Below are 27,983 nucleotides of genomic sequence, written 5' to 3'. Positions count from 1 at the left end.
ATTTTACACGTCTGGCAGCGACTGGAGGTCCATCAGTAAAATTAACTCTCTTCTTCCCACAGAAACAGAAAGTCAACTTCCCAAGAAACTAGACTTAAAAAACATCACAAATGAATTTGCTGCAAGTAAGATCAGGCACATGGCATGTTGAGCTCAAATATCAACATGTCAAACCAGCAGACATCCCAAACACAAACAATTTGCTCCTTCAAGTATGTTTTTATGATACGCCGAAACAGCCTCAATGCAAAACATAAAAAACAAATCATAAAAGAAATATCTATTCATGTGAAAATCTAAATATATAGATATGTAAAAAAACAAACAAACAAACAAACAAACAAACAAACAAACAAACAAACAACCCATATAAATAAATATGCAGTATAGTTATTTTCAAAATGAAATTAGATTTCCACATCTAGGTACTTCTAATAACTCATGTAGACCTTTAAAATACAGATAAAGTCTAGGTCCGGACAACTTATTTAATCATTAAAAGGACAATTTGACAATTGTTTACAGTCACCTAGTTCATGTAAAATCCGGGAAGGGATAACACTTGGACTGGGTAAAATATGTATATTTGTTGAATATAATATCTATTTTAAGCTTTGTTTAAATTTCCCAATTGTATTTACTCCTTCAGTTTTTAGGTGGAATTGTGGCACTTTTAGCCCTCTGTAGAGGGAACGTCATTTAGGGTCCTGTTGCTGAACTGTAATGATCTGAATCAGGTGTGTTAAAGCAGAGACACTTCTAAAACAAGCTAGGCAGCGCGCTTTGTGGGGGGTTTACAGGGCAGGATGACCCGACATCACATGCATCCATTAGGTCTCAACATTGTGTTGTGTTACCCAACATGTGTGTTGGCACACGTAATCAAAGCAGTTCTGTCACTCTGTCGCAGTTGTCCCAGTGAGGACATATGACTGTCGTCTGGCTGTCTTCTTTTTCCTGAAAGCAGAACAAACACAGATTTATAGTGGAAGTGTAACTTTTCTTTTCTTTTTGTTAAGCTAATAGATTGTTTATGCACATAACACAGACCCTGCAACTCTTTTGGTCTACTACGCATAGCTTTGGATACGCCGCACCTTTACAAAAGTTGATTTGTTTTCTTCATCCAGACAAGAACTACAACCACACTGTCTATAAATATGACTGTGCTATGCCTGATGCTTATTGGACGCAGCCGTCCCGGTCTTGTTTATATGAATTATTGATTGTGAAAGGAGCAAATGCTTCACTCACCTCATCATCAAAAAGGCAGCTAAAGCAGCAACAGCCAGCAGGACCCCGATGGTTACTCCAATCACCACCACTGTACTTCCTGAAGAGTCAGATGGATTTGCCCCTGCAAAGAGCAGAAGGTTACAGAAAACTCAATGCATACATACACAGAGGCTTACCGAAATATTCATACCATCTGAAGCTCTAATATCTTGTCACATTATAATACAATGTTTTATTGAGAATCTTAAGAGTTAGACCAACAAATAATAGCAACAAATAATAATTGTGAAGTGGAAGAAGAATGATAGATAGTTGCATGAGTTTCCAAATTTTGCCACAGCTTATCACTTTTATTTAGCTCTGGACTTTGACTAGGCCACTCTAACTCAATCTAAACTATTCCGTTGCAGCTCTGGCTGTATATTTAGGATCATTGTCCTGCTGAAGGCTCAATCTTTCCCTGAGTCTTAAGTACTTTACAGCATCTAACAGCTTTTCTTCTAATATCACTCCATTCTGATCATCTTTCCTGAAGAAAAGCACCTCCATAGCACGATGCTGCTAACTCTCTATAACCCAGTAGGAACAGGGTGTCAAAGTGTTTCATCATTTCTAAGATTTATGTTTGTAAAAAAACATCCACAATCTCTTTTCACGTCAGAAATTACTGTACTTTGTGTTAATTGGCCACATGAGATCTCACTAAAATATATTGAAATGTGTAGTTGAACTATAATAAATACTTTTTGTCACAATCCGTGTTTCTGTGTTTATTTTTGAGTTTTTTCCTGTGTAGTCCTGTTCCTGTGAGTCTCAGTCCTGTCCTCCCCGTTGATTGCTCCCTAGGTGTGTCTCATTCCCCTGATTACCCCGTGTGTATTTAAACCCACCTGTTGTCTGTGTTCCTCGTCGGGTCCTTGTCTATGTTTGTCGTCTAAGCGCTCCAGTTGAACTGTGAAGTCCTGGATAGAGTTTGCGCCTATTTCCAGTCCTGCTATCAGTTGCTACCGGTGTTTAGCTGTGTGCTAGTTTCTCCGCCGTGCTGCCTGTTCTTGGACTGTTCTGAGCTTTATTATTAAATTCATCATCATCATCACCAAAACCTGGGTCTCTGCATCTATCCTCACCACCACCCACAACCAGTTCCTGACAGAAGGACCCCGACCTCTGACAGAAGGACCCGACCTCTGACAGAAGGACCCGACCTCTGACAGAAGGACCCCGACCTCTGACAGAAGGACCCCGACCTCTGTCAGGAAGTGGTTGTGGGTGGTGGTGAGGATAGACGCAGAGACCCAGGTTTCGGTGATGATGATGATGAATTTAATAATAAAGCTCAGAACAGTCCAAGAACAGGCAGCACGGTGGAGAAACTAGCACACAGCTAAACACCGGTAGCAACTGATAGCAGGACTGGAAATAGGCGCAAACTCTATCCAGGACTTCACAGTTCAACTGGAGCGCATAGACGTCAACATGACAACTTAGACAAACCTAGACAAGGACCCGACGAGGAACACAGACAACAGGTGGGTTTAAATACACACGGGGTAATCAGGGGAATGAGACACACCTGGGGAGCAATCAACGGGGAGGACAGGACTGAGACTCACAGGAACAGGACTACACAGGAAAAAACTCAAAAATAAACACACAGAAACACGGATCGTGACACTTTTGAGATGTATTGTAAACAATGTTGCACTACTATGTTGCAGCCTCATTGCCAACAATACTTGGCTGTATTTGGTTGATTACGGTGTAAAGAGTTCATTTTGACATGCAGCAAATGATATCAACAACACCTGAATCATCAGTGCTGTGACTATGTGGTATCCAAAGATAAAACACATTTTCAAGGATCCTGTACTCTGAATCTTGTACTCATAACTGAGAACTTAAAACAATCCCTTGAATGTGAGCTTGAGTCTCTGTATTGACCTACCACTGGAGCTGGTCAGAGTCACGCTGGCTTTCTCAAAGCCGTATCTGTTGCGTGCCACACAGCAGTGCTGCCCATAGTCCTTCGTGGTGATGTTGACACTGGTGAGTTTTTGGGCTCTTCCTGTTGATGTAGCCTGGGTGGATCTTCCTCGATGAAAGCTTAAGTCTGCTGCTGGGAGACAAGCTACACCCTGGTACCAGACGTAGGTGCGGACCGGTGGGTTGGCCTCACTGCTGCAGGTCAGAGTCACAGGATGATCCTTCTCTGCTCCCCAGCTGGAGATCATTATGTTTCTAGGCGGGTCTGCAGGAAGATGGCATCAAAGTTCATTAGCTTCAAATATTACAAGATTTAAAGGACATGAAAAGTGAATCAAGCAGTGGACAGATGCAGACATATCTTTAAACATGTTTTCAGTATAATTGAAGATGATGTAGTTTGGTTTCAGAGTTACATTTCACTTACATTGCACATCGATTTCCAGAACATTTGAGCGTTGAGTTTTGTCTCCAGTCTGGATTTGGCAGTAGTAGCTGCCAGATTGACCTGATGTAACTTTGGGGGTACTCCACACCGGTCCAGCACCTACCAACATGGCTCCTTTGGTACTGTACCACGTGAAGCGGCTTTGTGAAGTGGCAGCTGGGCTGCAACAGGCCAGGTTTAAGCCTGTCCCCTCCAGGATGACTCGGGATGGACCCACCGAGACCGCAACTGCAGTGGAGGAACCTGCAGTGACAAAAAGGGAGAGAAAAGGAACCTGAATGAAGAACTTAATTTTTCAGGGCCTTAACTATATAACTCTAAAACTATCCAGGAAATTTAATAAATGACTAGATAGAATCATAAACAATGAAGGGAGACTTGACTGAATTTAATGAATTCTGTAGTTTCTGTGGACAGAACAAGCAGAAAGAAATAATTACCACCTTCCTTCAACATTTAAACTTAGCTAAAGTTAACACAGCTTAGCTAAAAAGGTGTTGCAGGTTCTCACCTGGATGTAAACAAAGCAAATTAAAATCATAATACTAAATCTGTAGAAAGCAAACATTAGTGAAGTTACTTTCTGTTTAAGCCTCTAAATAGTTACTTTAAAGTTGAGTTTATTTTTGATTTGTGTTAATTTAATATGTTATTAAATTAACACAATTTAATATGTTATTAAATTAACACAATTTAATCCTTAAAATCCTTCTGTTGTAATGCTAGGATATTTACTCTGAAAAGCAATATCAGCTCTTATGATGTTTTTTATCATCAGTTCTATTTACTATTTTTTTTTTTTTTTGGTAAATAAATAAACCAATTAAGAAGTATTTGTGTATTTTTATAACACATTAGTTACTACTCTGGAAAAAATTAGAAGTTTTGCTAAATTAATTGCTTATAATTCAAAGTTTGGGGCTTGAGGGACGACTTGGATTTTACAAATAGATCCTAAAGATTAGGACCTGCCTATGAAATGCAGACTAAAAATGTTGCTTGAGGATTATAATCCTACATAATCCTACAAATGAGGAGACAAAACAACATTAGAAACAAGGAAGCCACAACACAAAGCTGTTACCTACAGATGTATTTGTTATTACATGTCGTTAGACAGCAATGTCTGTGTGGTTAAAAAAGACAAAACCAGAAAACATGAGCTGACTCATTTAGTTTCAGGAGATTATTCCAGTTTTAAAACCTTTTAATGCACTAAATCCCATGGTTTCACAGGGTTTTCTACAGTAATTTGAATAAACAAACATTGTAACATTTGTTTTTGGCTGTTTTTTGTTTACATAAGTAATGTAATGCCATGGGTTTATATATAGTGATTATTATGTCAAACGGCCACTGGCAGGTTTCAGTTCTGCTTCCTGCGAAAAACACAAGGAGTCAAAACTTTCAAAAAGGAAACGATTACATGTCAACACAAAAATACAAACACTAATGTTCTGCTTTCCATATATTTTAGATATAAAGCTATAACAAATATTTTCATTTTTATTAAACCGTGATCAGTTTTGTGGCAAACCAAACATACTGTGGACCTTGTGTTGTTTGCTAACAGTGAGACTCACCAATAGACCAACATTAGACAACAGCCACTGGAAGAATAAATTAAAAGTCTTCTAGGTTAGGAAAAGGAATAACAGATGGATAAAACTGTCTTGAAATAATATTAAACTGTGTTTGTCATGTATCTTACAGAACAGAGAGAATATGCCCACCTGCCACTAAGAGCTGCATGCCAGTCTGTGGAGGCATCTTCTGCGTCTTATGGTTGGTGATGAGGTAAAACACGTATGTTCCACTGTCTGACTCTTTGAGATTAGAAATCCTCAGAGAGCAGTTCTTGCTTCCTGGTTGTCCCAGGTACTGCACCCGGTTCTGATAAGATGGATCCTGGAAAATACCGGCGCTGTGGAACACATAGCTGACACAGACATACATAAATTTAGAAACTGTGTGTTTTTGCAGAAAACCCTGTGATGTATTTTTGTTTTTCTCTGATGAGTGTTTTACCTTTCCGTAACGCAGCGACTGTCTCTGAGACACCACATCTCAGACGTAACTTTTGTTTCACTGCTTCCTGTCTAATAAAGAGCAGCAGATTACAATCTTAGACATCCCCACTAAGTATTACCAGGACGCTTATGAGAACAGTTTATTTCGTTAGAGTTTGTCAGGAACCATGACATGGTGATGTCTACTTATTCTGACTACAGAAAGGTTACACAGAAAGTGATCTCTACTGCTACAAGAAACAATGCCTCCTTTATTACCTGTGCAGAGAGCCGCCCATCTGTCTGGACTTCATCAGAGCTAAGTGGGTAGTCATAGGAACAGGGGAGGACCACTGAAGAACCAGCCACAGCACAAATGGGATTAGAGGGGAGAAGAACTGACCAATCACCAGCCAGAATACCTGCAGAAGGAAGAGTAGGTGTTACATTACTATAAAATACAACCAGAAGTTAATCATCGAACTCAAGCGGTCTCACTGACATTGTCCTGTGATAATGCTGGAATACATTAGCAATGTTTTTACCTCTCACACACAGAATGATGAGAAAGCAGCAGCTTTGTTGATGATGTGCCATGACTTCACTTGATGTTCTCCTTCTGCTGTGGTTGCCAGCTGTGGTTTTCTGTTCACCCTCCTTTAGCTTCACCTGTACTAACCTCAGTTTTTTCGTTTGCTTTTGCTTTTTTTCCCCCACTGCTCTCTGTCGGTGTCTTTTCACAGCTGTGTTCACTTCTCTGTCTCAAAACCAATAGGTCCAGTCTCTTCAGTTTCCTCTTTATTTCCTCCGCCAATGAGGAACTTGGCTAATGTCAGTGCTTTCATGTCATTACAAAGAAATTACTACATCCAAGTCAGGTTTTCTTCCTTTTGCAGAGTGCGCCTGTTGGTGTGTGTATGAGGCAGCGCGCCTGTTGAGTTAACCAAATGAAAACTACCTGATATTTGTTGACAGTCACTATTAAAATGTGCCTAATTGGGCAAATGTTTTCAGGTGGGACAGGGAGTCTACTCGGTCACTTCAGAGGGAGAGCTCGTGCCCACTTCGTCCACTCAGGACCGTTGACGTCACTCGCATCGCTCTCGTGCGCAGCTGAGCGCCCACAGAAGGAGCAGACCGCAAAGACACGAAGAAGCGACGAACTTCATCCGGCAAACCTCGTTTTTATGACCCCAGACCTTCAAATGTTGTTCCCCTTACAGCTAGAAGCGAGCGCTGGTGGTTTTGGTTGATGAACGCGAGCGAAACTTTGATAGGAAACGTTGCTTCACTTTTTTCTACTTTTTTCTCCGGGGTCAGTAACCTGTGAAGAGAGGAAAAAGGAGGATTTACTGAAAAACGAGGATTTATCCGCGGTGGGGCTTTAGCAGAATTAGTCGGGGTTGTAAACTTTTTTTCTTTTTTAATCTTTTTTGTTTTTTATTAAACGGGACTTCCAAAGCACAATTTTGTTTTACTTCAAAAGAGGAAAAAAAAAAAAAAATTCACCTGCTGTTAAGGAATACAGGTGAGTCACCTTGAGGAAAAACGCTTAACTGGATTTAAAAAGTAACAAATAAGTTAATTATTAATTAAGTCACTAAGCTAATTCTGGTCAAATTAAGCTAATCCCCAATTAAAACAAACTAAACAGAAATAATGAGAGGAAGCAACTCATGCTTATGTAATGTAATAACGTAATACATACATACATACATACCTACATACATACATACATACATACATACATACATACATACATACATACATACATACATACATACATACATGCTGTACATATATTCTCTTCCTGTGAACAATGTATTTGTATTTCCTTTGTGCTGGTTAATATGGAACTAAATTAATATAAAAATCTGTTCAGTGGTTAGTATATTTTTACTATTTAGTAAAATATTTACACATCCACAATAATATTAAATAGAAGCCCATTGGCAAATTACAAATAGCCGTATAGTTTCTGAAGCCATGAACAAGTATAGCTCTGGCTGCATATTTAACCACTCCTTACAGCCATAGGCCCTTCTTTTAGTGCTAGTTCATACATATTCTGTTTTTATTTTAATTATGTAAAGCACTTTGAAATGCCTTGCTGCTGAAATGTGCTATACAAATAAAATTTGACTGATTGATATTCAGTAGGAGTGATGTTGATGCGAATCCAGGTGGATAGTGTTGCTCTCTTTGTTCTAAAATGTGTTTTATATTTGCTCGGGATCGTTGACCTTTTGAAACACCCAAATATGTTTCAAGTTTCAACCACCAGCCTGTTCATTTAAGATGAAGTGGAAAAATTAGAAGAAAATAAATCTGGTTTATGTTTCTATCTACTTTTTGCAGTCCACTAGTTACACTGATAGCAAAACAGACCCTTGGCATGACGCTACCACCATCATGCCTGACAGTTTTAAAAATCTCACCTCAGGTCCTGCAAGAATATTTCTTTCCATCATGATTTGCTGCATGCATCAACATTGGGTTACAGCATCTTGTTGTTTATGACAGCCTTAGTAGTTCCTGAATTGTTCCTGTATATTTGAGCTAATTTACCATCATTGCAGGTGGCAGATGAATGAAACGTGGACACAGTTATGTCTTATGATTTGAAATACACATCAAAATAGATTTTGAAATAGAATTTCAATGTACATTGAATAAAACATGTAAACAATGTAGCAAAAAAAAAGAAGTTTCCCACTTAATCCCAATTAATATTGTCTGTTTATGTATATATATTTAGTAAATATTTATGGATTTAATGTTTTGAGATTTATCCTTCTATTTTCTCAGAACCCAAGGTGTTACGTTACCAAACAAAAAGGCGACTGCCTAAAGTTCGGACCACCTGCCCAGCGTAGTTACTGAGAGAGGAGAGGAAGGGGGAACTACCCTCATCATTGTCTGCTGCTGCCTTCTGCTTCCTCCTGGCTTCAGATGTACGCTGAGAAAGTTATGACAGAGGGGAAGATGGGTGAGTGCCCTGGTTAAATACATACTTGTTTTCGTTCCATTCTCCCAACAGAAGTCCTCTAACACACACACACACACACACACATGCACACACGCACGCACACACACACATCCAATGCTACACACGTACAGATCAAAATGCTGCTGCCCATGCAGCCTGTTTTCTGTATTTGTGTCCAGACATCAGTCCACCTTACAGTTAACGATTAACCGGCCTGTTCAAAACTGCTTTGCTGTCTTTTTGATGTTCCCTGAATTTTTTTTATGACGTTTGTTTTTCAGCTGGGTCAGCATATACTTAGATTAGTTGTAATATTTGTTTAATTTTGTTGTCTCGATGATCTCTAAAGAGACAACGATTGTCATTATTATCCATAATAATGATGATCATAGCAAAGTACTTGTTATATTTAGGAAGAGAATGACATGCTCTATTAAATATACCATAAAAACTTTTAGACCACATGACTGTTGGACAGTTTTGGGAAATATGATGATAACATATTGTGAAAAATTAGAACATGCCTGACATTGGGCTCATTCTGTGTTTAATTTTCCTTTTCTGTCTCCAACTTTCTAAGCTAACCTTTATGTCATACCATTGCTTTTAAGTTAATATTAAATATGTATTTAGCTGCTGTGGGTCTTTGAATGATCATCGAAAGAAGGAGGTCTTGGAGGTTTTGCCACAGATGCAAACAGAAGCGAGTAAAAGTAAAACATGGGTATGTTAGCAATCACACATAACCAACGTAGCTGTATTTAGCAACATGTAGCTGTCCAAGGACGACTTCCTGGTTTTTTTTTGTTTCTTTAGTACATTCAGAAGGAAACAACACAAGTATTTCTTGTGCTTTATACCTGAAGTGGTTGGCAGACCGTCTACTTCTGACCTCAAGACGATGAACTGAGAAACAACTTCAAAACTTTAGAATAAAACAATAAAAAACAAGTTTCTAAAGTAGCCAACAGTGTCTACCCTGCTCATAGAAACACATGCTGGATGGGGCTGTAATTTCTTCACACAACATAATTTGTGTGTGTTGGAGAGGGAGTTTATTTCTGACTTTGTGAAATGACAGAACAACTTTACTACTACTAATACAGCAACTAATGATGATACTCTTAAGAATAACATGTATGCAAAAGTAGAAGCTGTGCATTTTACCCGAGTGAACCTTTTTTCTTTTAAATTTAAAAACTTTTTAGTTAGACTGAACAGTTTGATACAAGTCTTGCTTCAAGTCTTAAAGAGTTAGTTCACTTTTTTTTATTATTACCTGAAGCAAAACGACGTCAGATCACTGTGAGCGTTTTGTCAGGCATACACTGCCTGTTTTAGCAGACTTTAGCAATTTATTTACCTTACAATCTATTCAAAATAAAAAAGTTAATATTAGAGGAATACAGCGCTTTGGAAGTGGATATTATAAGTGTACAACTTCGCAACAAATTGTTCTTATAATTGATGCTGTTGTTTCCAACCAGAGCCGACATGATTCTTTGTGAAGTCATGGTGGTTGATGCTGCCAGGTGCTTTGGTTCCTCCAGATCATCTGCAACCCATGTGCACCTCAGCTTTACCAAGAACAGATTTATCTTTTGGATTTTGTGTCAGTTGTTTAGTGGCATTAATGACGTTATCTTAAAAATTATCCAGACAGACTCATAATCAGCTGGCTCGCCAAGCCAGCTTTGTGTTGATGGCGGATGTCTGACTAGGTTGCTAGACTTGGACCGCCTTCGAGGATGTACTGAATATTCAAATTGATAATAACTTAATAATAGATCAATTAAAAAAATCTGAAATGACCTTTTAAATATGTTGGCTTATTTATTAAATCTCAGTTGTGCTTGACAGATTTGTGATTTCCATGTAAATAATAAAAGGGCACAATGTTTTTCGTCCATTTTGTATCATAAATAATAGGATTTGCTTCCTTATCCCAGTGCTACTACCATCAGTGTAGCCCAAAGGAAGACAGAGAAGGAAACAAAAATCTGTCTTAGTTTTACCCATCTGTAGCACTGTTTACATATTTTCCTGTCTTACTACTCCAAATGAGTTCACTCTAATAAATGGCTATTATTGAAGTGAGACCACTGTGAAGCACATTTCTACACGTTTGTATAAACTGAAAGTATTAAATGGATTTGAACAGAAAAAATGTTTATCAAACTTCTGTTGCACTGAAGACCAAAGCTGACTGTATGAATAAGTGAGATACTTCCACCTTTTTAGCTGTTTTTGCTCATGCAACCACAACATGTACATGACTTACCTTACCTTTTAATCCGGACTGGAACAAAGTTGTCTTCACCCCAAACACCTTCTACTATTGCTTGGCAGCAAATGGTCTCAGCCCTTGAAACGACTTGCTTAGCTGTTTGACTGAGGGGCGTCCGCCCAGAGTGAATCATGTTGCGTGTAATTAGAGGAAAAACAGCCTCGTTGAGGAGTGGCACGCACTGCCTGGCTTATTTTTGTTTGTTCTGGGTTAAAATCAAAAGGGTTGCTATTTATTTTTAGAGACAATCTGTGTTTATATCTTTCGAGACATAGTTATTTATCACGTGGGTGTGAGCAATCAGGGAAACCCAGACATGAGCAGAACCGCTCGTGCACATGGTTGTTTTTTTATTTTTACTGTTGTTCCTTGATGACCACTGCATGAATGACTCAGAGTCTGTTCTCACTCCATCTCCTTGTGGGAGTCAGCGGTAAATCTTTGCTTGATCCCACCATTCCACACCCAGCTAAAAGCCTTTGGATTATTTACAAGTGTTCAAGTTGCAAACTCTTTGAAAAGCTATTATGGAAATATTTCCTTCTTTCCTTTTTAAATTGGCTTTAAAATCTGTTTGCTGGAGTGAATGTTTTAATCTAGTTAATAATGAGCCGTGAGTTGCATTTAGCATCAGATTTACAATACAGCACAGCTTTTCATGATTAACACCTAGAATAATTTAAGATTGTGTTACTGAGTGTGAGTCAAGCATTTTTTTCCTACATTAAAAAAAAATGTTTGGTTCCCTGGAACAAAGTCTGTGTGTTTGATTCAGATTTTGTAATCACAACATAAAAGCCTAATTGGCCAATAAGAGCCATAAGAAACTTTATGCTTTTTAATAAGTAAACATGAGATAATGGCCTGAGTAAATATCAAGGATTCATCCTATATTAATTCCTGGATAGATACGAATTGTTTATGCTGTTACTTATTTCCTTAAGTGACAATGGCTGATCGAACAATAACTGAGCCAGAGAGCTGATAAGTTAGTAGATTTATGTTTCATATTGATATAAGTTAGAATTATGTTGTTAAATAGGATCATTATTGATGCGACGATAATGTGATATTAAACTGGCATCCGTTTCACTTCCTGTAATCGTTTGTTCAGCCGATTGTTTAAGTTAAAGTGTGAGACATGCCTGGGTTTTAGAATATTTTTTTTCCCATTTCCACATAATCAACACAGCATGGCATGAAGTTCAGACTGCAGTAATAATTTTTCAGATTTGGTGTTGGTCAATATCTGTACCTGACAGCTTTTCTTAACATCCTGTTGAAATGGTGGCAATATTTGTTAATTTAATGTTTTTGTCTGTCTTTCTGGTTCACATCTTCTGGCAAAAATTTATTAAATCTATGCTATTGGTGTGTTTTACCATATAGTCCAGTCTTTAAGTACTTTTCTCTTTAATTTGACTTTGATTTTACACTCTGAACATGTAACACCAAAATCATATTCCTTGTTTGTGCACACAATCTTGGCCGATGGAGCAATTCTAGGCATGATTCCACCAATGGGTTCATACTTACTGACACACACACACGCACACACACACATGATCTCAGGTAGAAGTAGACAGGAAATATAGCTCGTTTTGTGTTACTGGAAATCATGTTGTATGAGAGAAAGAAGCAGGTCAGATAGAAACTGGACAATTTGGTTCCTCTTTCCTCTGCTGTTAGAATAAATATGCCGGTGCCGAGGTGTGCAGGAAAGGTTGTATTTCCAGCCAAACAGAGGAAGAATGTCCTGCTGATAATATCTGCTGTGAGGCACTATTATTGATCAAATTCACACCGTGTTCCCGTCGTTTTATTTCTTATCCTACCTATTCTACCTGCAGCTCTTGTATTTCACATGTTGCCTCCTGAACCAGAGACGACACTAAAAGTACTTCACTCTGGTTCAATTATTTTATCTTTCTGTCTCACAACAAACTTTATGGAGATGCTGATTTAATTTTTTCTGTTACCTACATTACTGAATAAACCTGCAATACGCACCTGCTTGTTAGTGTACTGACATACCTGATTGTCCAGGGAACTGGCTTGATCTGAAACACTTATGAAGCGAAAGATCAAACATCCTGGTCGTCAATGGTTATGTTTTATTTTGTTACTTTAAAACTGTGAATAAAAACAATTGTGCTCTTTTGTTTTATCCGATATAGGGATGGAATAGTCCAAAATGAAAATCTTTTAGACGTTATAACGTTGCCAGGAGAATAAGACAAAAAATGGCCCTTTCAAAGTATTATGAGCCTTGAAAAATTACATTTAGATTGTGGATTATGAAGAAACAGAATAAATAAATAAATAAAAAATAAAGTTAAAATCTTGTCAAATAAAACTATGCATACAACTTGGCAGCACTTGCCTCAGTAAATGCTTCCAGGCCTTTGGACCACATGACTGTGCTGCTTTGCTTCATGCTAACTCTGGTGGTTAACACTGCTTCATGTGCAGATGTCCTCCCAGTTCTTGTCCTGTTTTTCTCTATGTACTGGTTTTCACCCACAGTTTCTAACGAGGCGTCTTAGTGGAACCACAGACTCTAAACTGGGTAAGAATGTGTGTGTGTGCGTGTGCGTGTGTGTGTAGGTGTGTGTGTGTGTGTGTACATCACTGTGTGCTTGGTGTGTGTTGGCTCGGTAGCTGCCTGACCTTTCCACGTGGTCGTGAACACCTTAGACAGCTAAGGTAATTCCTGGACTAGACTGCAGCCCCCTGAGGATATAGAAAATGAAGGGATGAATTTGGTTGCAATATTGATAAAAAATCAGTTCAAAATATGTTATATTTAATACACCTATTGGTGCATTTTCAAGCGTATTTTCAAGATATTCCAAGAGAATGAACTGGTGATTATTATGAGTTTGATAATCACAGATAAGAAATACAGAACAATCATTCCTTTCATTAAATACTGAAATCATAGATATTTAAGAACAAGTGATGGTCACTTGATGGAATTTTTTAAATGAATAATTCAGGGTTTAGAGAGAGATTATGTCTTTGCCATTCTTCTATGATTCTTTGCAAAAGGAGAGCATTTAGGCTTTTAGTCTGGCTGCAGGTCTTTAAGTTAAAAAAAAAAAAATCATAATCTCTATATGTTTTCCTCCAGCTATGTAAAACTGTCTGCGAAAAGTTTTTGTGCTTTTGTTCTCTCATTTTGAAAATGTACATTTGAAACTAGGTGAATCTCGCTCCTCATACTTGCCATGATATAGTAACTTATTTTAATTCATCTTTTTAGCTTCAGTTTCTTCATATCTGAATATTATTTATATTGGCTGTAATCTGCGATTTATGTGTTCATCTCACCCTGATTTGTGTATCTGGTTTTAGATATGAATCAATCTGTGCTTCTCTTGTGTAACAACATTTGCTCGGTCACATAAAAACAATCAGGAAGTGTTAAATCTCTTTTCAGATATCTTGTTTTTTGTGCATGTTTTATCACATCTAACGGCACAGAATTGGATATATTTTCATTCTGTTATTACCCTTTATTAAGCACTTTTGCATAAGTTACTACTGAGGATTCCTTGTGATGGAACTAAAAGAAAGAATCCAGAGTGTGAAGATTGGAAGTTGAAAGATTAGGAAAGAGATGACTTAAAAAGAAAGAAGTAAGGAAATTGAAGCTTTGGTTAAACAAAAGTGAACTTCCTTAGCATCAACTGTAAGTGTGCTGAATTTCACACAAGGTGGGCTTTATTTCCACATCTAAAGCTTCAACCAACCGAGAAGAGCTACAGAAGGAATTCAATTTGTAGAAATATCTTAATAATCCCAAAGGGAAGCTAAATGTTGTTTTAACTCATATTTTATAATGAATTGCTGTAGGCAGGAAGGACCTGCTGTAGCAGTCAGTCTTAAAGCAGTTCTGAAGAAGCCTCTGACTGAAGACACTCTTTAGTTGCATGACCATCTGATAAAGAGGAGGTTGTTCATTAATTTATTAAGAATACCTCTTTGCACCATCGTCTCCAGAGGTTCTCAGAGCCAATGATAATAATTAGAAGAGTAAAAACATAATTGTTAAATGTGTAAAGAAACACAAATGAGCTACATTTCCTTCCTTCGTCCTTTCCAGATGATGACAGAGCAGAGAAAGCTTTGACTCTGCTGAAAAAAGCGCTCAGGCTGTGTGATGTAATTTAATGTCCGTCTGTGTTTGGAGGTGTTGCCTCAGGCCCTGGCTACTATCTGCTCTGTTGCTCTAACCCTGATAATGATACTAGTTTGTGTAGATGGGATGTGGTGTAAAGTGGGAAAGTGATAGCAGCTGACCTGTATTGAAAGATAAACAGCGTGTGCCAGAGACTCAAATGTTATATAATAAATAAATGAATAAATGAAACATCAAAAACTTTTGTGTGGGAAAGTCTATGTGCATACTTCAATTTAGAAAATTCAATGTAGCTCCAAGTGAAGTAGGAGGGATAAAATATATATTCAACTTTGTAACAAAAAATGTGAAATTTCCTTTTAAAGAGTCAATGAACAGACAAACCTGATCACTGAAATGTAAAATTCAGCTGAAAATATCTTCACTGCTAATAAGGAGCTAAAATGTGCTTGATGAGAACAGCATGGGTACACGGGTTCACACTCCTGGGACAGACATGGCACTATATCCTAGTTTTAGAAGTTTGTTCTTGCTTTGTGGGTAAATGCTAGACTTTAGACTATTGATCAGATCTGTACTCTTCACTTTGTGCCAGCACATGAACTGTCTGCCTCTTCACATCACGGCAGCCATCTGGGCTGCTTGGAGTCCAAAAATTGCTTTGTCTAAATTAAACATTAGTCCGGCCCTTTCATTCATTTTTTCTGAGGTACAAAGTAAAAAAGGTGTCAGTGTTTCAGAATAAATGTACTTTTAGATTTAGATAGAGTAAATAAAACTATTCAGACTAAACTTGCTTCAACAGGAGAATAAAGTATGTGCACAACTTCACTGAAAGTGTATTATTCAACATTACAGCTAAAGATTAGCCACCAATATGGCAATTAACATTTATTGACATAAAAAGTATGCTAAGATTGCAAACCTTATTATTATTTTTGCTAATGCCTGAATAATTAGATTAGAGAAATCCTAATGAACAATGTCATGACTTTGAATAAATAAATTCTCCTTTAATTGAAGTGTTGCCTCAAACACATCCACACACAAACACAGCGATTCCTTTAGAGACATCATAAAGAAATTGTAATGAATGTGTCACTATGTCAGGATGTGAAACTGCACTAGTATAATTCATCCTTTGGTATAATTTCTAGATGTCTAAATATATCAGACATATGAACAGTTCAGCCCTCATATTCAGGAAGGAGTCGGGTTCTGGTTGAGAGTGTTTGGACGCAAAATGTGTGATTCCAGAACAAAAGCAAAAGATGCTGGTTGAAGCTGATTGGTGTCATTTTAATAATCAAAACAAGTTCTGTATCTACATGGGCTAGAAGGTCACTTGTAGAGGAATAAAACATGGCTTCTAATGAAACACAAACAATAAGGTTATTTATTGGAAATGCTTTCAGGGACAGAGACTGTAATTTTTAGAGACAATTCCAGTGGTTTGCGGAAACTACAACTGAATTGTTTGACCATAATGACAATTTTATAAAAGATTTTTAGATAAAAAAAAAATGAAGAGACTCTTTTTCAGAGATGGTTCCAGAAAATGTCTGAGAAGAGCAGAAAACGTATGCATGACCAAGGTGGAGTCGTTTATTCCAGTTCTTTCTCCAGGATTTGGTCAAAGTTGTTGTGACCACTACTCTAACCATGCCACTCAGTGCATACAACATTTAATCTTTGTTCTGCCAAGGCAAATCTGAACTAAGTTGTATGTCCATTATGTGTGTGCGTGTGTGTGTGTAGGGAACAGAGGCATCTCTCTGACCTGTGTGTTGACCCCCTGGAGGTTGATGGGCGTCTGTGCAACGCTCATGACCATTGGAGCCATCGGCGCTGCAGTCTGGGCCGTAGGTCAGACTATGTTGCTTTCATACATAATCATATCACACATTTCTCCAAGCATGTGACGACAATAATCAGCTGCTTTTGATATTTCTTGATGCTTTCACTTGATTTCCAATCAGAACGTACTGACCTGCTATTGTTTATTGTGTTGCTGTAGTTACATTCTGCACTATGGAGGAGGACACAGGACTGTATGATGGTAAGACAGATTGAACATTTATCAAAATTAATCAATTTATAAGTGTTATGTTAAATCACAAACATAAACATGCCATCAAATGTTGTATTATTGTTCACAGTGAAGCTATTTCATCTAGTTATTAATTAATTTATTTGGAAAACACCACAGAACAATAAGAAGTATCTCTGAAGTGATTTTGTTTCCCTCCAGTTCAGGTAAATTCACCTGACCAGCATCTCAGAGTGTTTGACTCCGCTCAGAGGAGGTGGCGCCAGGTGTGTTCCTCGTCAGCCAATGAGCTTCTTGCTAGCATCAGTTGTGAGGAAGTTGGATTTGTCAGGTGAGATCGTTGTTATCAAGTCATGTTTTTTATTTATGCACTGGTTTCATGAATATAATGGTAATTTAATTTGCTGGCCTTACGACTGATTGATCACTCTGCGTGTTTTTCAATAAAGGTTGAGAATCCTGCTTTAAAAAAGTTTTCTCTCAAAGCAATTTGTTTTAATGAAAAGAACAAGATTTACTCAGAGTAAAATTTGGCATAAAGGCATTTAGATTGCATAGATATAAGAATAAGCACACACGACCAGAACCAAAACAGCACATCATTCTGTTTGTTTTGAAAATTGTATTTGTAACGATAAGACATTTCTAGAACAGATGAAATTTAGTAAAAGTTTTTTTATTCAGAAAATAGACAAGTGGCCAAGGTGAAATCATCATGTTCTCATACGGTGGGCACAGTTAGCTCCCATGGTTTCATTTTTAAATTTGAGTAATCCAGTCATTTAGAAGACATAACTCATGATTAGTGTTTGTTTCAGCGTGGTGAACTACTCGGTCGTATCGGTGCCTGAAGCCAGTGGTGACGTTGGAGAGTTCTTCTGTGTCAGACAGGAAGAGCTCAGCTATGGAAAGAAAATCAAAGACTCATTGTACCCATGGTAACTCACACCGCTGGTTTATCTCCTCATCTGTCTGCTACAGTGCCCTCTCTGTGGTTCTCTTGTGTGTTTTTATGAATTTGGTCTCTTTTAACATTTATGAAAGATGCTTAGAGGTTTTTGAGTATCCTGCAGTCATTAACTCTGGTTGTCTTTGTTTCAGTGCCTGTGAGAGCCAGGAAGTTCTTACACTGTTATGCCAAGGTGAGAGATCAGGCCTGGACTCATTCTGTGTGGCACACTGGCACAATTCAAGCTCTGCCACCCGACACCGCTACCAGAGTACCAAGTTTTTGTGGATTTTGGTTCTTTTTTATCTTGTTTTTTTGTGACTCCATTTTCATTCCTGAGAAAACGTTTTGTCTGTAAAAGTTGAATTTATTTTCTTTCCTTTTCATCCCTCCCATGTCTCTCCTTCGCAGACTGTGGCAGGCGTAGTTTTGCGGCGGACCGTATAGTTGGGGGTGTGGATGCCAGGCAGGGCAGCTGGCCCTGGCAGGTCAGCTTACAGTACGATGGCATTCACCAGTGTGGAGGATCCATCATCTCTAATCGCTGGGTCGTTTCTGCAGCTCACTGCTTCCCAGAGTAAGTGAGGCGATTACTGCTTGTGTTTTAGGAACTGGTTAAACAGTTTCACAAATTATTTATAAGCTTACAAAATCTACATGTAGATATTTCAAATGTGTTTAGTTAATGTGTCTGTTTGTGAAGAGCTTAAAAAAAACCTTTTCCATTTTTTTCCAAGGCGGAATCGTTTTATTAATCGATGGCGCGTGCTGCTGGGCTCCATCTACAACAAACCTGTCAATGCCAACGTGGTTGAGGTGAAGACCATCGTTTACCACAGTAGCTACCTGCCCTTTGTAGACGCCAATATCGATGACAACAGCAGAGACATCGCCGTGTTGGCCCTCGCACAGCCGCTTACTTTCAACGGTAAGTAAGATGTCATAAAAAAACAAGCTATATTCTTTTGACATGTTGATGTCTGTAATGATTAACACCTTCTTTAACCTGTCAACACTGCAAAGATTGTCAAAACAACCACTTTTCTGACTAATTAGTTTGGTTACATTAAGAGTACAGTGTGCACTGCTGCAGTACAGGATAGAAAACCAACCATTATTTCAGTGGGACATGACTGACACCTAGTGTTCAACATGGATAACTACAAAACCAACATTTGAATCATAAGACAGTGATGGTCTGGATATTTCTTGTAAGCCTTGTTTTGAATTGGTCCGTCATAGATTAACTGGCATGAACTGAAATGCAATATTCCAAAATATGTAAATAAAAAAGGTTTATGAAAGGTAACCAAACAGAACAGTTTGTTCTGTTTGGTTTTTAGTTTCAGTACAAAACTATGGGTAGGATGACGTCTAGCTTTGTTAATTATAGACTTGTTGTGAAATTATTTTTTAATTTTAGTAAATGCTCTGAGTTAAAGTAAGAAAAACTTTTAAGGGGATGTAGCAAAAACAAGAATTGAACATAAAACATGGCATAAAAGTTCAGTTAAACTGCAACAATGCATTACGTGTCCATGTTTGCAGAGTACATCCAGCCCGTCTGTCTGCCAGCGTATGGACAACGGCTGGTGGATGGACAGATGGGAACAGTGACAGGATGGGGAAACGTTGGATACTATGGTGGGTCTAAACCCTTAACATACTTTGAGATTTTTTTTTTTCTTTTAGTTAAGGGTTACATTCAATTTTATTTAAGGTTTTTTCATTTTCTTGCCATTCATTGTTTTTTTTCTCCCACAGGTCATCTGGCAGACGTTCTCCAGGAAGCAAACGTCCCCATCATCAGTGATGCTGTGTGTAACGCTCCTGATTACTATGACAACCAGATCACCACCAGCATGTTCTGTGCTGGCTACGAGAAAGGAGGCATCGATGCCTGCCAGGTCGGATATCAATGGGTTTATAAACTCAAACGTGTCAACAACTTTGGATTATTTTGTGTGATCATTTTACTGTGTTGGCTGTAATTGTGGCATTAGGGAGACAGCGGAGGACCTTTTGTGGCTGCTGACTGCCTGTCTAAAAGCAGCCGCTATCGCCTGCTTGGAGTGGTGAGTTGGGGAACGGGCTGCGCCATGGCTAAAAAACCAGGCGTCTACACCAGAGTTTCCAGGTTTCTGCCATGGATATCCACAGCCATGAGGGTAAGAGTCATGCCTTATCTGTACACCTCTAGACGCAAAAACACCAGAACCTGGATCTGAAATACTGATAACTATGTAGTGTTACATGTTTCTCCTTATTTCTAAAAACACTAATCTGTTTAATCCTAATTTTAATGAAACCAGAAACTGATTCATTTGAGCTTTTTTATACCAGCACACCAGAACGTTCATTCAGCTTGTAGACAAACCTTTCTGCTCTTATCTTTCTGCAGAACTATCACAACTCACCAGGCGTTCACAAACTGGCTCGACCGTGAGGCACCTGCATCCATCTCTCTAGTTTTGGATGACAAGATGAACATTTTGCGTCGCTGATACTGTGACCCCGTGACAGGGAAGTGAAAAACTGTGACCTTCCCCTCCTATCATGGCTTCAGATATTTCTGACAGAAACATTCTCCAGTTCCTGAGCCTTATGCTTCACTGAAGGTGTACTGGTAGGAAACTAGTTTAACCAGTTGTTCTTAGAAGTTATGAAGATATGGAAGCAAAAGACACGTCACTATGCTGAATCCTGCTTTTGAGAAACCTGTTGAGTTTATTTTTCTCTCATATCTGAAGTAGACTTTGGACTTGAAGTGTGGATAACTGTACATATGAACTTCCATGAAGCTCAATCAATCAGAGCTATTCTGGAAGTAAACTTGATAAAAAAAAAATATCTTATCAACTCTTTACATGAATCGCTGTCTTCAGTGACTGAGCTTCACTGAAGACAGCGATCACAGTGTGTATTGTAGAAATCCTAAGTCCACTTTGACACTATATATAAGCTAACAAATCAATGCAGACAACCAAACACCTAAAGATTTAAAAAAAATACATTATTTTCTGAGGTTGCCTCACAGTGGAAATGCTAGTTTTCTTTGCTTTCACATTCACTTATGTGCTACGCACCTTCTCTTTTATCCTTTATAACACATTTTATAACGTTTCCACATAACATTCAGTATGTGCCTTTTACTTTATATCCACTTCAATCGCCCCAATCAGTGTTTTGTTGTTGTAAATATTAGTCAGGTCCTGTCTCTGTTCAAATTATTGAACTTTCTCAGCTTTTGTCATGTTATAAACACAAACTTCAAAGTATTTTAATGGAGCCTTATGTGACTGACATAATAGAGAATAATTGCAAGGTGAAAGGAAAGGGACAGATCTTGCCATTCAAGTGTGCAATAATAATTAAATTCCCATCTCATAAAACCTTTTTCTACTGATTATTTTTTTTAGAATTGTGAATGTAATATACTGGCATGTGTTTGTTTGTATGTGTACTGATATCCCCAGAACTGTTATATTAAACTTGAACCACAAAATCATGAACACAAAAAAATATTTTTAGCAAGACAATATTGTTCCTCTTTGTGTTACATTTACCAAATAATGCATTGATATGTTTTATACTTTTCAGAAATAAAAATGACATAACCTAATATGCAAAAAAAAACAGTGGAATTATCAGTGTGTTTGCTGAGAGCAGGTTGCAAATATAAATGGTTTTTGATCAAAAATAATAAACTGGTCGTTTTCTGAGACTGATGAAGGCAGAAGTTAGTTTCCTTTTCATTCACTGACAATTCTTCAATGTTTCTTTAATTCAAATTTTACAAACACATTGCTGCGCTGAATATAATATTTACAGTTGTGCAGAACACGGACATGATGTGGTTCATGCTGTCCAAAAATGACATAAAACATTTAAATCACAATATAGTTTTAATACAAGCAACTGTTTTTGTAATCGCAAAATTTAATATTAAAAGAAATAAATAAAAACTATATTTCACAAAAATTCTGAATTCTTTAGCTTTTAATGTCTCTTTCTCCTGAAACGTGTTGACTGTGTATTTTAAAACAAAGATGTTGTCAGGAGATGAATCATCTACTGGATTTGACGACGGAGGCGTAGATCACCGAGCCGCCATCTTCTCTGCCTTTAGACCTGAGGAGAAGATCTTACTGTAAATTAGTATAAACTTTATGACACTCAATCAATCCACTGATTAAGACCTGCTGATGTTGCTACTGTTGCAGTGCAGATAAGAGTTTCTCCAGGGATGTATTTTATTGTGAACTATTTGTTTAATGATGGAAACATGCTGTTGCACATATAAACCTACCTGGAGTTTTTGTGTTGTGCTGCGCTCCTGTCTCTGGGTTTGACTGTCACTGTGGTGTAGATAATCTCAGCCTCAGAAGATTTAGGAGTCTAAAGATAAAAGAATGAAATGGTCTCAGTTAGACTACTATTAGAGATATTAATTTGTATACTCATGCAAACATATTTACATTTTTCCCGCGTGAAGCTGGAGAGCTGTAGGGGTCAAAGACGGGTGGAGGAGAAGATGGAGGCACGTGAATGTTGGAATAAACTGTTTCTGTCGGTTCTTCAGGGTTTGATGTTCCTCCATGGAGTCTGGAGACTAAATGAGTCTGATGGACAAACCAGAGGAAAAGTCTTTGTTTTTCCTTTTTAAAATTCTAATTCAATTTTTCCCCAAAATGCCACATAAAATTTTATTTAAGCAAAAACAGCAAGCCACAGCTCACTTCTTTGAATTTGGAAAGCTAGGATGTTATTTCACAGCTTATTGCAGATGCACTCACTTTTTTATCCACCTCAGACCTCTGTTTCCTCCTGGAAAAACAACAAAGGAAGTTAACAGGATGTTAATTTTTAACCTTACAGAACAGCGTGTTCCTTACTTTTGCTTCATCTTGTGCCATCTTTTTAACCGATATTGCAATATTGGCAAATACATCAACTACTAGTCGACACTCAGATTACATACAAGTAATTATTTTACTGTTTGTAGGAGATCTGTGGAAAATGTACAAGAAATACAGTTTTTTTTAAATATTTTTTTTTATCATTCATCTGAATTATCAGGTTATGTTTTCATAGAGAGTGAAACAGACATTTTTTTTTTTTTTTAAAGTTCTGATTTGTGTTTTTCCAGATACAGGAAATGTGTCTAACAGCTTTGCACATCCAGAGTCTGAAATGTTGGCCCTTCCTGATTTTTAGAACAACTTACGCTTGGCTGTGGTTTTTACATCACCACAAATCAAGAAGTTCAAGATGTATCAATACTTTTGCAAGGCACTTTGAGTGACCTCTGTGTCGCTCTTTGCCTGCTGTGGCTGCAAACTGGTTGTCAAAAATAAAAATTCAAATGATGCATGCTACGTAAGTTATGTGTGTTGAAATTTGTCGAAAGGCAATGTCCCAAGCAGAAAAGGAGATTTCCAGACAATGAAGTCATACAAGCTGTAAGTTGGCCAACAGTAACAACCGCATGACTCAAATTAGTCGCCCAAACTCCTAATTGTTTGATGACTCACCAGAACAAAAGCAGCACGGCAACTAACGCCGCAATAAGAAGTAGTCCGACTCCAGCTAAGATGGGAAGGGACTGGCTGCCTGCGGAGCAAACAAAGTCATTTTAGGTTTTAATAAAGTTAATGGTTAGCAGCAGTGAGTGAGGAATGCCACAAACCATGCTGCCCTGCTGCCATGGCCAGGACCACCTCGGTTGAGTTGCCCTCTCCGAGGTTGTTCCTCACGTAGCAGACATAGAGGCCGTTGTGGGACGCTTCCATGGAGGGAAGGGACAGCACCTGTCCTGAGCCCACATGGACCAGGGAGTGGGAGCCGGTCGGTTCTGTTCTTTTGTACCAGGTGTAGTTGTCTGCTGCAGGGTTAGCATCGCTAATACAGGTCAGATTGACGCCGCTGCCCTCAACAATATGCTCTGGACTCACTGAAACTGAAACATTCATCGGCTGATCTGGAGAGAAAAAGAGTCATTAAAAAATAATATTAGCAAAATGCTCTTCTTATACGTTTTATAGGTTTTCGTACAAGGCTGGATCTTAGTCTGTACACAATCTGAGTGCCTTTAAAATACTATTCACATTGAAAGAGAGACTGTTTTGACTGCAGCAGTTCTTCTGTTTCATACCACCTGCTCTGCTATCTCTGTCTCAAAGAAAAGCTTATAAAGCAGGACTTTTTCTGTAAGTTTTGCCTGGACATGATGAACTGAAACTACATGTTCTGGCTGAATACCAATGAGAGGAAACTTGCTAATGTTTCACTTCGGAAAATCCTCTGCATGAAAATGTGCTCTGTAAGAGTCAGATGGTTAGCTTATTGAAGACGTTAGCCGTACGTCCTGCTGAAACTTTTATTGGGAGGAAAAACATCTGTCAATGTCAAGAGAAATGGATATCGCAGCGTTCTGAACGCCAGTGGTGAGTGAGATGATTGTGAGCAAAATCACACATTCAGACCAAATAATCCTCATCAGTAACACTCTGTCTCTGTAAACACTCCAGTTGTCGGTCTACTCACACCAGACGTCCAGGTATACCGCCAATGAGTTGATCAGGTTGCTGCCGCTCCTGCTGATGTTGTTCCAGGCTTGGCAGTGGTACCGCCCCCTGTGTCTGGGCTGGACGTCCGAGATGACATGGCTCTGCCCCGAGCTCACATACGTTGCGTCCTTGTAGAGACGATATCCGCTCCGAGCCACCGGAGGGTTGGCCCTACCGCTGCAGGTCAAGGTAACCATGCTTCCTCTGACGACGTCTCTAGATGGACTCACTGACAGCGTTACGTCCGTAGGAGCATCTGGTTCACAGAAGAGCAGGAAGTTTAGTCTCACAAGTGCAAAAGGCTTCAGACGGTGGTGATGAAAGGTTTTCTTTGATTACATAAGATTCGTCATATTAAACGAGTGGCTGGTATTTTAGTGAACTGTAGTTTCTCCGAATGGTCTCATTTTGAAAAGCAGCTTAGAGAGATGGGTTAGCAGGAAGTCATATTTTTAATTTAAAGTTCCTGTAGACCTCTATCAAGTTTGTAAAGGTTAAATACACATTGAAATTCTTCAGTAAAATAAATTTCACCAGAATTCTTAGGGGTGTGTCTAGTGATGTTAAAAGTGTCTTTTTGTTCCTCTTTACAAGGAATGCCAAGAATAAATGTGATCTAATTTAAAGCCTTATTTTTCAGTTAGATTTTTCAAGGGAAGATTTAGAAAAAAAACAAAGACGAATTGCTTTTAAGGTTTCATTTTCAATAATTATTTTAGCTCTAATAACTGTAGTCAACAAAATATTGTTCTAATAATTCCATAAAATACAAAATATTAAGCAATAAACTCATTGTTCATTAAAAAATGAACACAGAACAATTCTTGGTGTTGAGGTGTGGTTATAAATAGAGCTGTTTGTTATATTTGGTACATGTTGGTTGTGTGTTCTCTCCAATTACCTTATTAAAATATCAGGCAAATTTAAAGTACTATTCTGTCTGTAAGCAAGCAAGAAGATGTCCATCAATGAGTCAGTTGTGTTTGTACAAGAAGCCAGTCGTGACTCAGGAAGTAAAGGGGAAGCACAGTAACACTTTTTTCCAGGAATAATTGGGACATACACTCTGCTGCGGAGTAGGGTGCGCGAAACGTGCTTTCAAGTTGACAATATTTAATATTTAACATCCTTCATATACTCACAGTGAACACTCAGAGCAACAGAGGCCGACCGGACCGTCTCCTCTCCCTGGATGGCGCAGAAATAGCTCCCAGCATCCTCTCTGCTGGCCTGGAACTGTGACCTCTGAACAAGTCGCCCATCTTTGAACCAGTTGATCTTTCTAGTTTCAGGACAGCCCGACTTGCAGGTCAGCCTGACAGCGTCCCCCTCCCTGGCAACGCTCGGCTCCACCACTGTGGTCAGCTCTGTCGCCGCAGATAGAGAGAAACGCACGAGTCACTTCAAAGTCTTGGAAATGTGTTCGTACGTTGTTGTGTTATTACCTCTCACAGACAAGAAAGCGTACGTGTCACTTGTCCAGCTCCCAAGTGTTGCGGCAAAATTGAAATAATACGCTCCTTGATCCAAAGGCTGGACATTATTGATCCTCAGGTTGCAGTTGCCGCGGTAATCACCAATGTATTTAAAATGGTTTGGCGGCGAAGGGAGCTGTGAGAGGGGAACCTGAGTCAATTTGTTAGAGACCTGTTGGGCTTTAAACCAGCCGACCCAGGTGATGAGATTCCCTAAAGTATAGCCGTACTTGCACTTCAAATCTACTGACGTCCCTCTTAAAGCACACTGGTTTTCATAGGTCACCCCCCATGTTCCACTCCAGACACCTTCAGTATAAAAAAATAATAAAATGTCAAAATCAAATAAGATACAGTTAATGTCAACTCATTGGCAAAAACAATCCAGAAAATATAATCTTACCTGGAATTAATCCCAGAATAATGATGATCCACCTTCCCATAGTTTAAATCAGCCAGTAAATCATGAAATTGTAGAGTACAGTATGAGGACAGGAGGAAGAGCTCATTTTGTATATCTCTGGGGCGTTTTTTTTTTCTTTTTTTGGTCAGTGGAAAGCAGAAGTGGAACGTCTTCCTTCCCCTGCTTCCTTTTTGTCATATTGGGACACTTTTGAGTTACAATTACCTTTCAGCTAAACACCTTCTCACGATATAATAGGCTGGCAAAAGACACGGAGAGTTAAGATGTGGAAGAAGAAAACTGATTCAGCTTATTTGTTGAACCACAGCATTGAGACAGAGTACAGAATGTTCAGTATCCAGCAGCGCAACGCTGCGGTTATGCAAAGTAAGACATGCACGGTTTACTGGTTTTCACTGTTTTTCTTCTTTTAGGAAATGTCTCTGCGGAGATGTTTATGTAACATACGTAAAAGACATGTGGCTACTGGACATGTTTTTAAAAGGGTTACAGCTACTCATATGCTGACAGGCCACAGCTGCCCGCTGCACCGTCTGCAGAGCGGGATGTGTGCTTCAGCAGGATTTTACTACTAGACTTCAAATTCCTTAACACGGAGAAAGAGCCGCTACCAAAAAGATCACAAAGTCAGTTTTTCTGTGGAAAATTTGAACAACGTGGGCTGTTTGGTATGATTTGTATGTTCATCTTTTTTTTGTACTTTAAATATTTTTCAAGTTTTACAGAGAATTGATCAAGGAGGAAGCGAATCTCTCATTCTGACAGGTCAATAAAAATCTCCAGTGAACTGTTAAAAAAAGTAAAGATTGTGATTTAATAAAGTCACGACCTCACGTGTCCTTTTGACCTGGTGGCTGACCAATGCCAGCTTTATCTATTCTGTGTCCACTAGGGGGAGACACTGATCCACACAGCCGCTATTAGAAATCCATTTAGATTCCTAAACGCGGCTGATTTCTTTTCTTCTCATTTTTTACGGTATATAAGTTTATTTAATGTTCTTAAACTCAATGGCTTATTCAGTTTTAACCTTCATATGATCTTCATTTATTAAATCTGATCACATGTAGAATTATAAGGCATTATTCAAAATATCTAATTGACAGTCTGATGTATACTATTTGTTCATATATATATATATATATATATATATATATATATATATATATATATATAAAACCTGAGCTCTCATTTAAATCTATTCAGATAATCCTGGTATAATAATAATAAAAAAACATAATTGCATATTCATATAGTAATGCATACAGTGTTTTTCTTTTCCTTTTCAGTCCTAAACATTGCAGCTGAATCTCTGCATTATAAAGGAAATGTAAAGATTAAAATGTATTTTTTTTTTCTACTTTAGGAATTAACATTTCTTTTGATGTCGAGCCATATGAAATTTGAGGAAACCGATCAG

The 27,983-nt window shown here is 38.3% G+C and overlaps 3 protein-coding genes across 3 annotated transcripts; 1 reads left to right on the top strand and 2 right to left on the bottom strand.

Moving 5' to 3' along the window:
- Positions 1 to 476: 476 nt before the first annotated feature.
- LOC103139572 (B-cell receptor CD22) lies at positions 477 to 6,320 on the bottom strand. Its single transcript, XM_007554301.2, has 8 exons — positions 6,222 to 6,320; positions 5,956 to 6,098; positions 5,696 to 5,766; positions 5,401 to 5,606; positions 3,647 to 3,910; positions 3,182 to 3,484; positions 1,255 to 1,357; positions 477 to 957 (listed from the first exon to the last, which is right to left on the bottom strand). Exons 1-8 carry the CDS (start codon positions 6,271 to 6,273, stop codon positions 897 to 899), a joined length of 1,203 nt encoding a protein of 400 aa, XP_007554363.1. The 5' UTR covers positions 6,274 to 6,320; the 3' UTR covers positions 477 to 896.
- A 673-nt stretch (positions 6,321 to 6,993) lies between these two features.
- hpn (hepsin) lies at positions 6,994 to 20,955 on the top strand. The gene is made up of 13 exons (XM_007554425.2): positions 6,994 to 7,204; positions 8,485 to 8,665; positions 16,855 to 16,962; positions 17,114 to 17,155; positions 17,348 to 17,477; positions 17,965 to 18,084; positions 18,248 to 18,288; positions 18,507 to 18,672; positions 18,833 to 19,023; positions 19,644 to 19,739; positions 19,860 to 20,002; positions 20,099 to 20,263; positions 20,497 to 20,955. The coding sequence occupies exons 2-13, from the start codon at positions 8,629 to 8,631 to the stop codon at positions 20,539 to 20,541; spliced, it is 1,284 nt and encodes a 427-aa protein (XP_007554487.1). The 5' UTR covers positions 6,994 to 7,204; positions 8,485 to 8,628; the 3' UTR covers positions 20,542 to 20,955.
- On the bottom strand, positions 20,825 to 27,694 carry LOC103139774 (B-cell receptor CD22-like). The gene is made up of 10 exons (XM_007554628.2): positions 26,543 to 27,694; positions 26,110 to 26,448; positions 25,807 to 26,031; positions 24,642 to 24,920; positions 23,785 to 24,075; positions 23,630 to 23,708; positions 22,892 to 22,922; positions 22,574 to 22,717; positions 22,405 to 22,493; positions 20,825 to 22,226 (listed from the first exon to the last, which is right to left on the bottom strand). The coding sequence occupies exons 1-10, from the start codon at positions 26,580 to 26,582 to the stop codon at positions 22,163 to 22,165; spliced, it is 1,581 nt and encodes a 526-aa protein (XP_007554690.1). The 5' UTR covers positions 26,583 to 27,694; the 3' UTR covers positions 20,825 to 22,162.
- Between the last annotated feature and the right edge of the window lie 289 nt (positions 27,695 to 27,983).

Source organism: Poecilia formosa, unplaced genomic scaffold (assembly GCF_000485575.1).
Source record: "Poecilia formosa unplaced genomic scaffold, Poecilia_formosa-5.1.2 Scaffold0, whole genome shotgun sequence".
Lineage (NCBI taxonomy): Eukaryota > Metazoa > Chordata > Actinopteri > Cyprinodontiformes > Poeciliidae > Poecilia > Poecilia formosa.
This window is presented reverse-complemented; position numbering and strand designations above follow the sequence as displayed.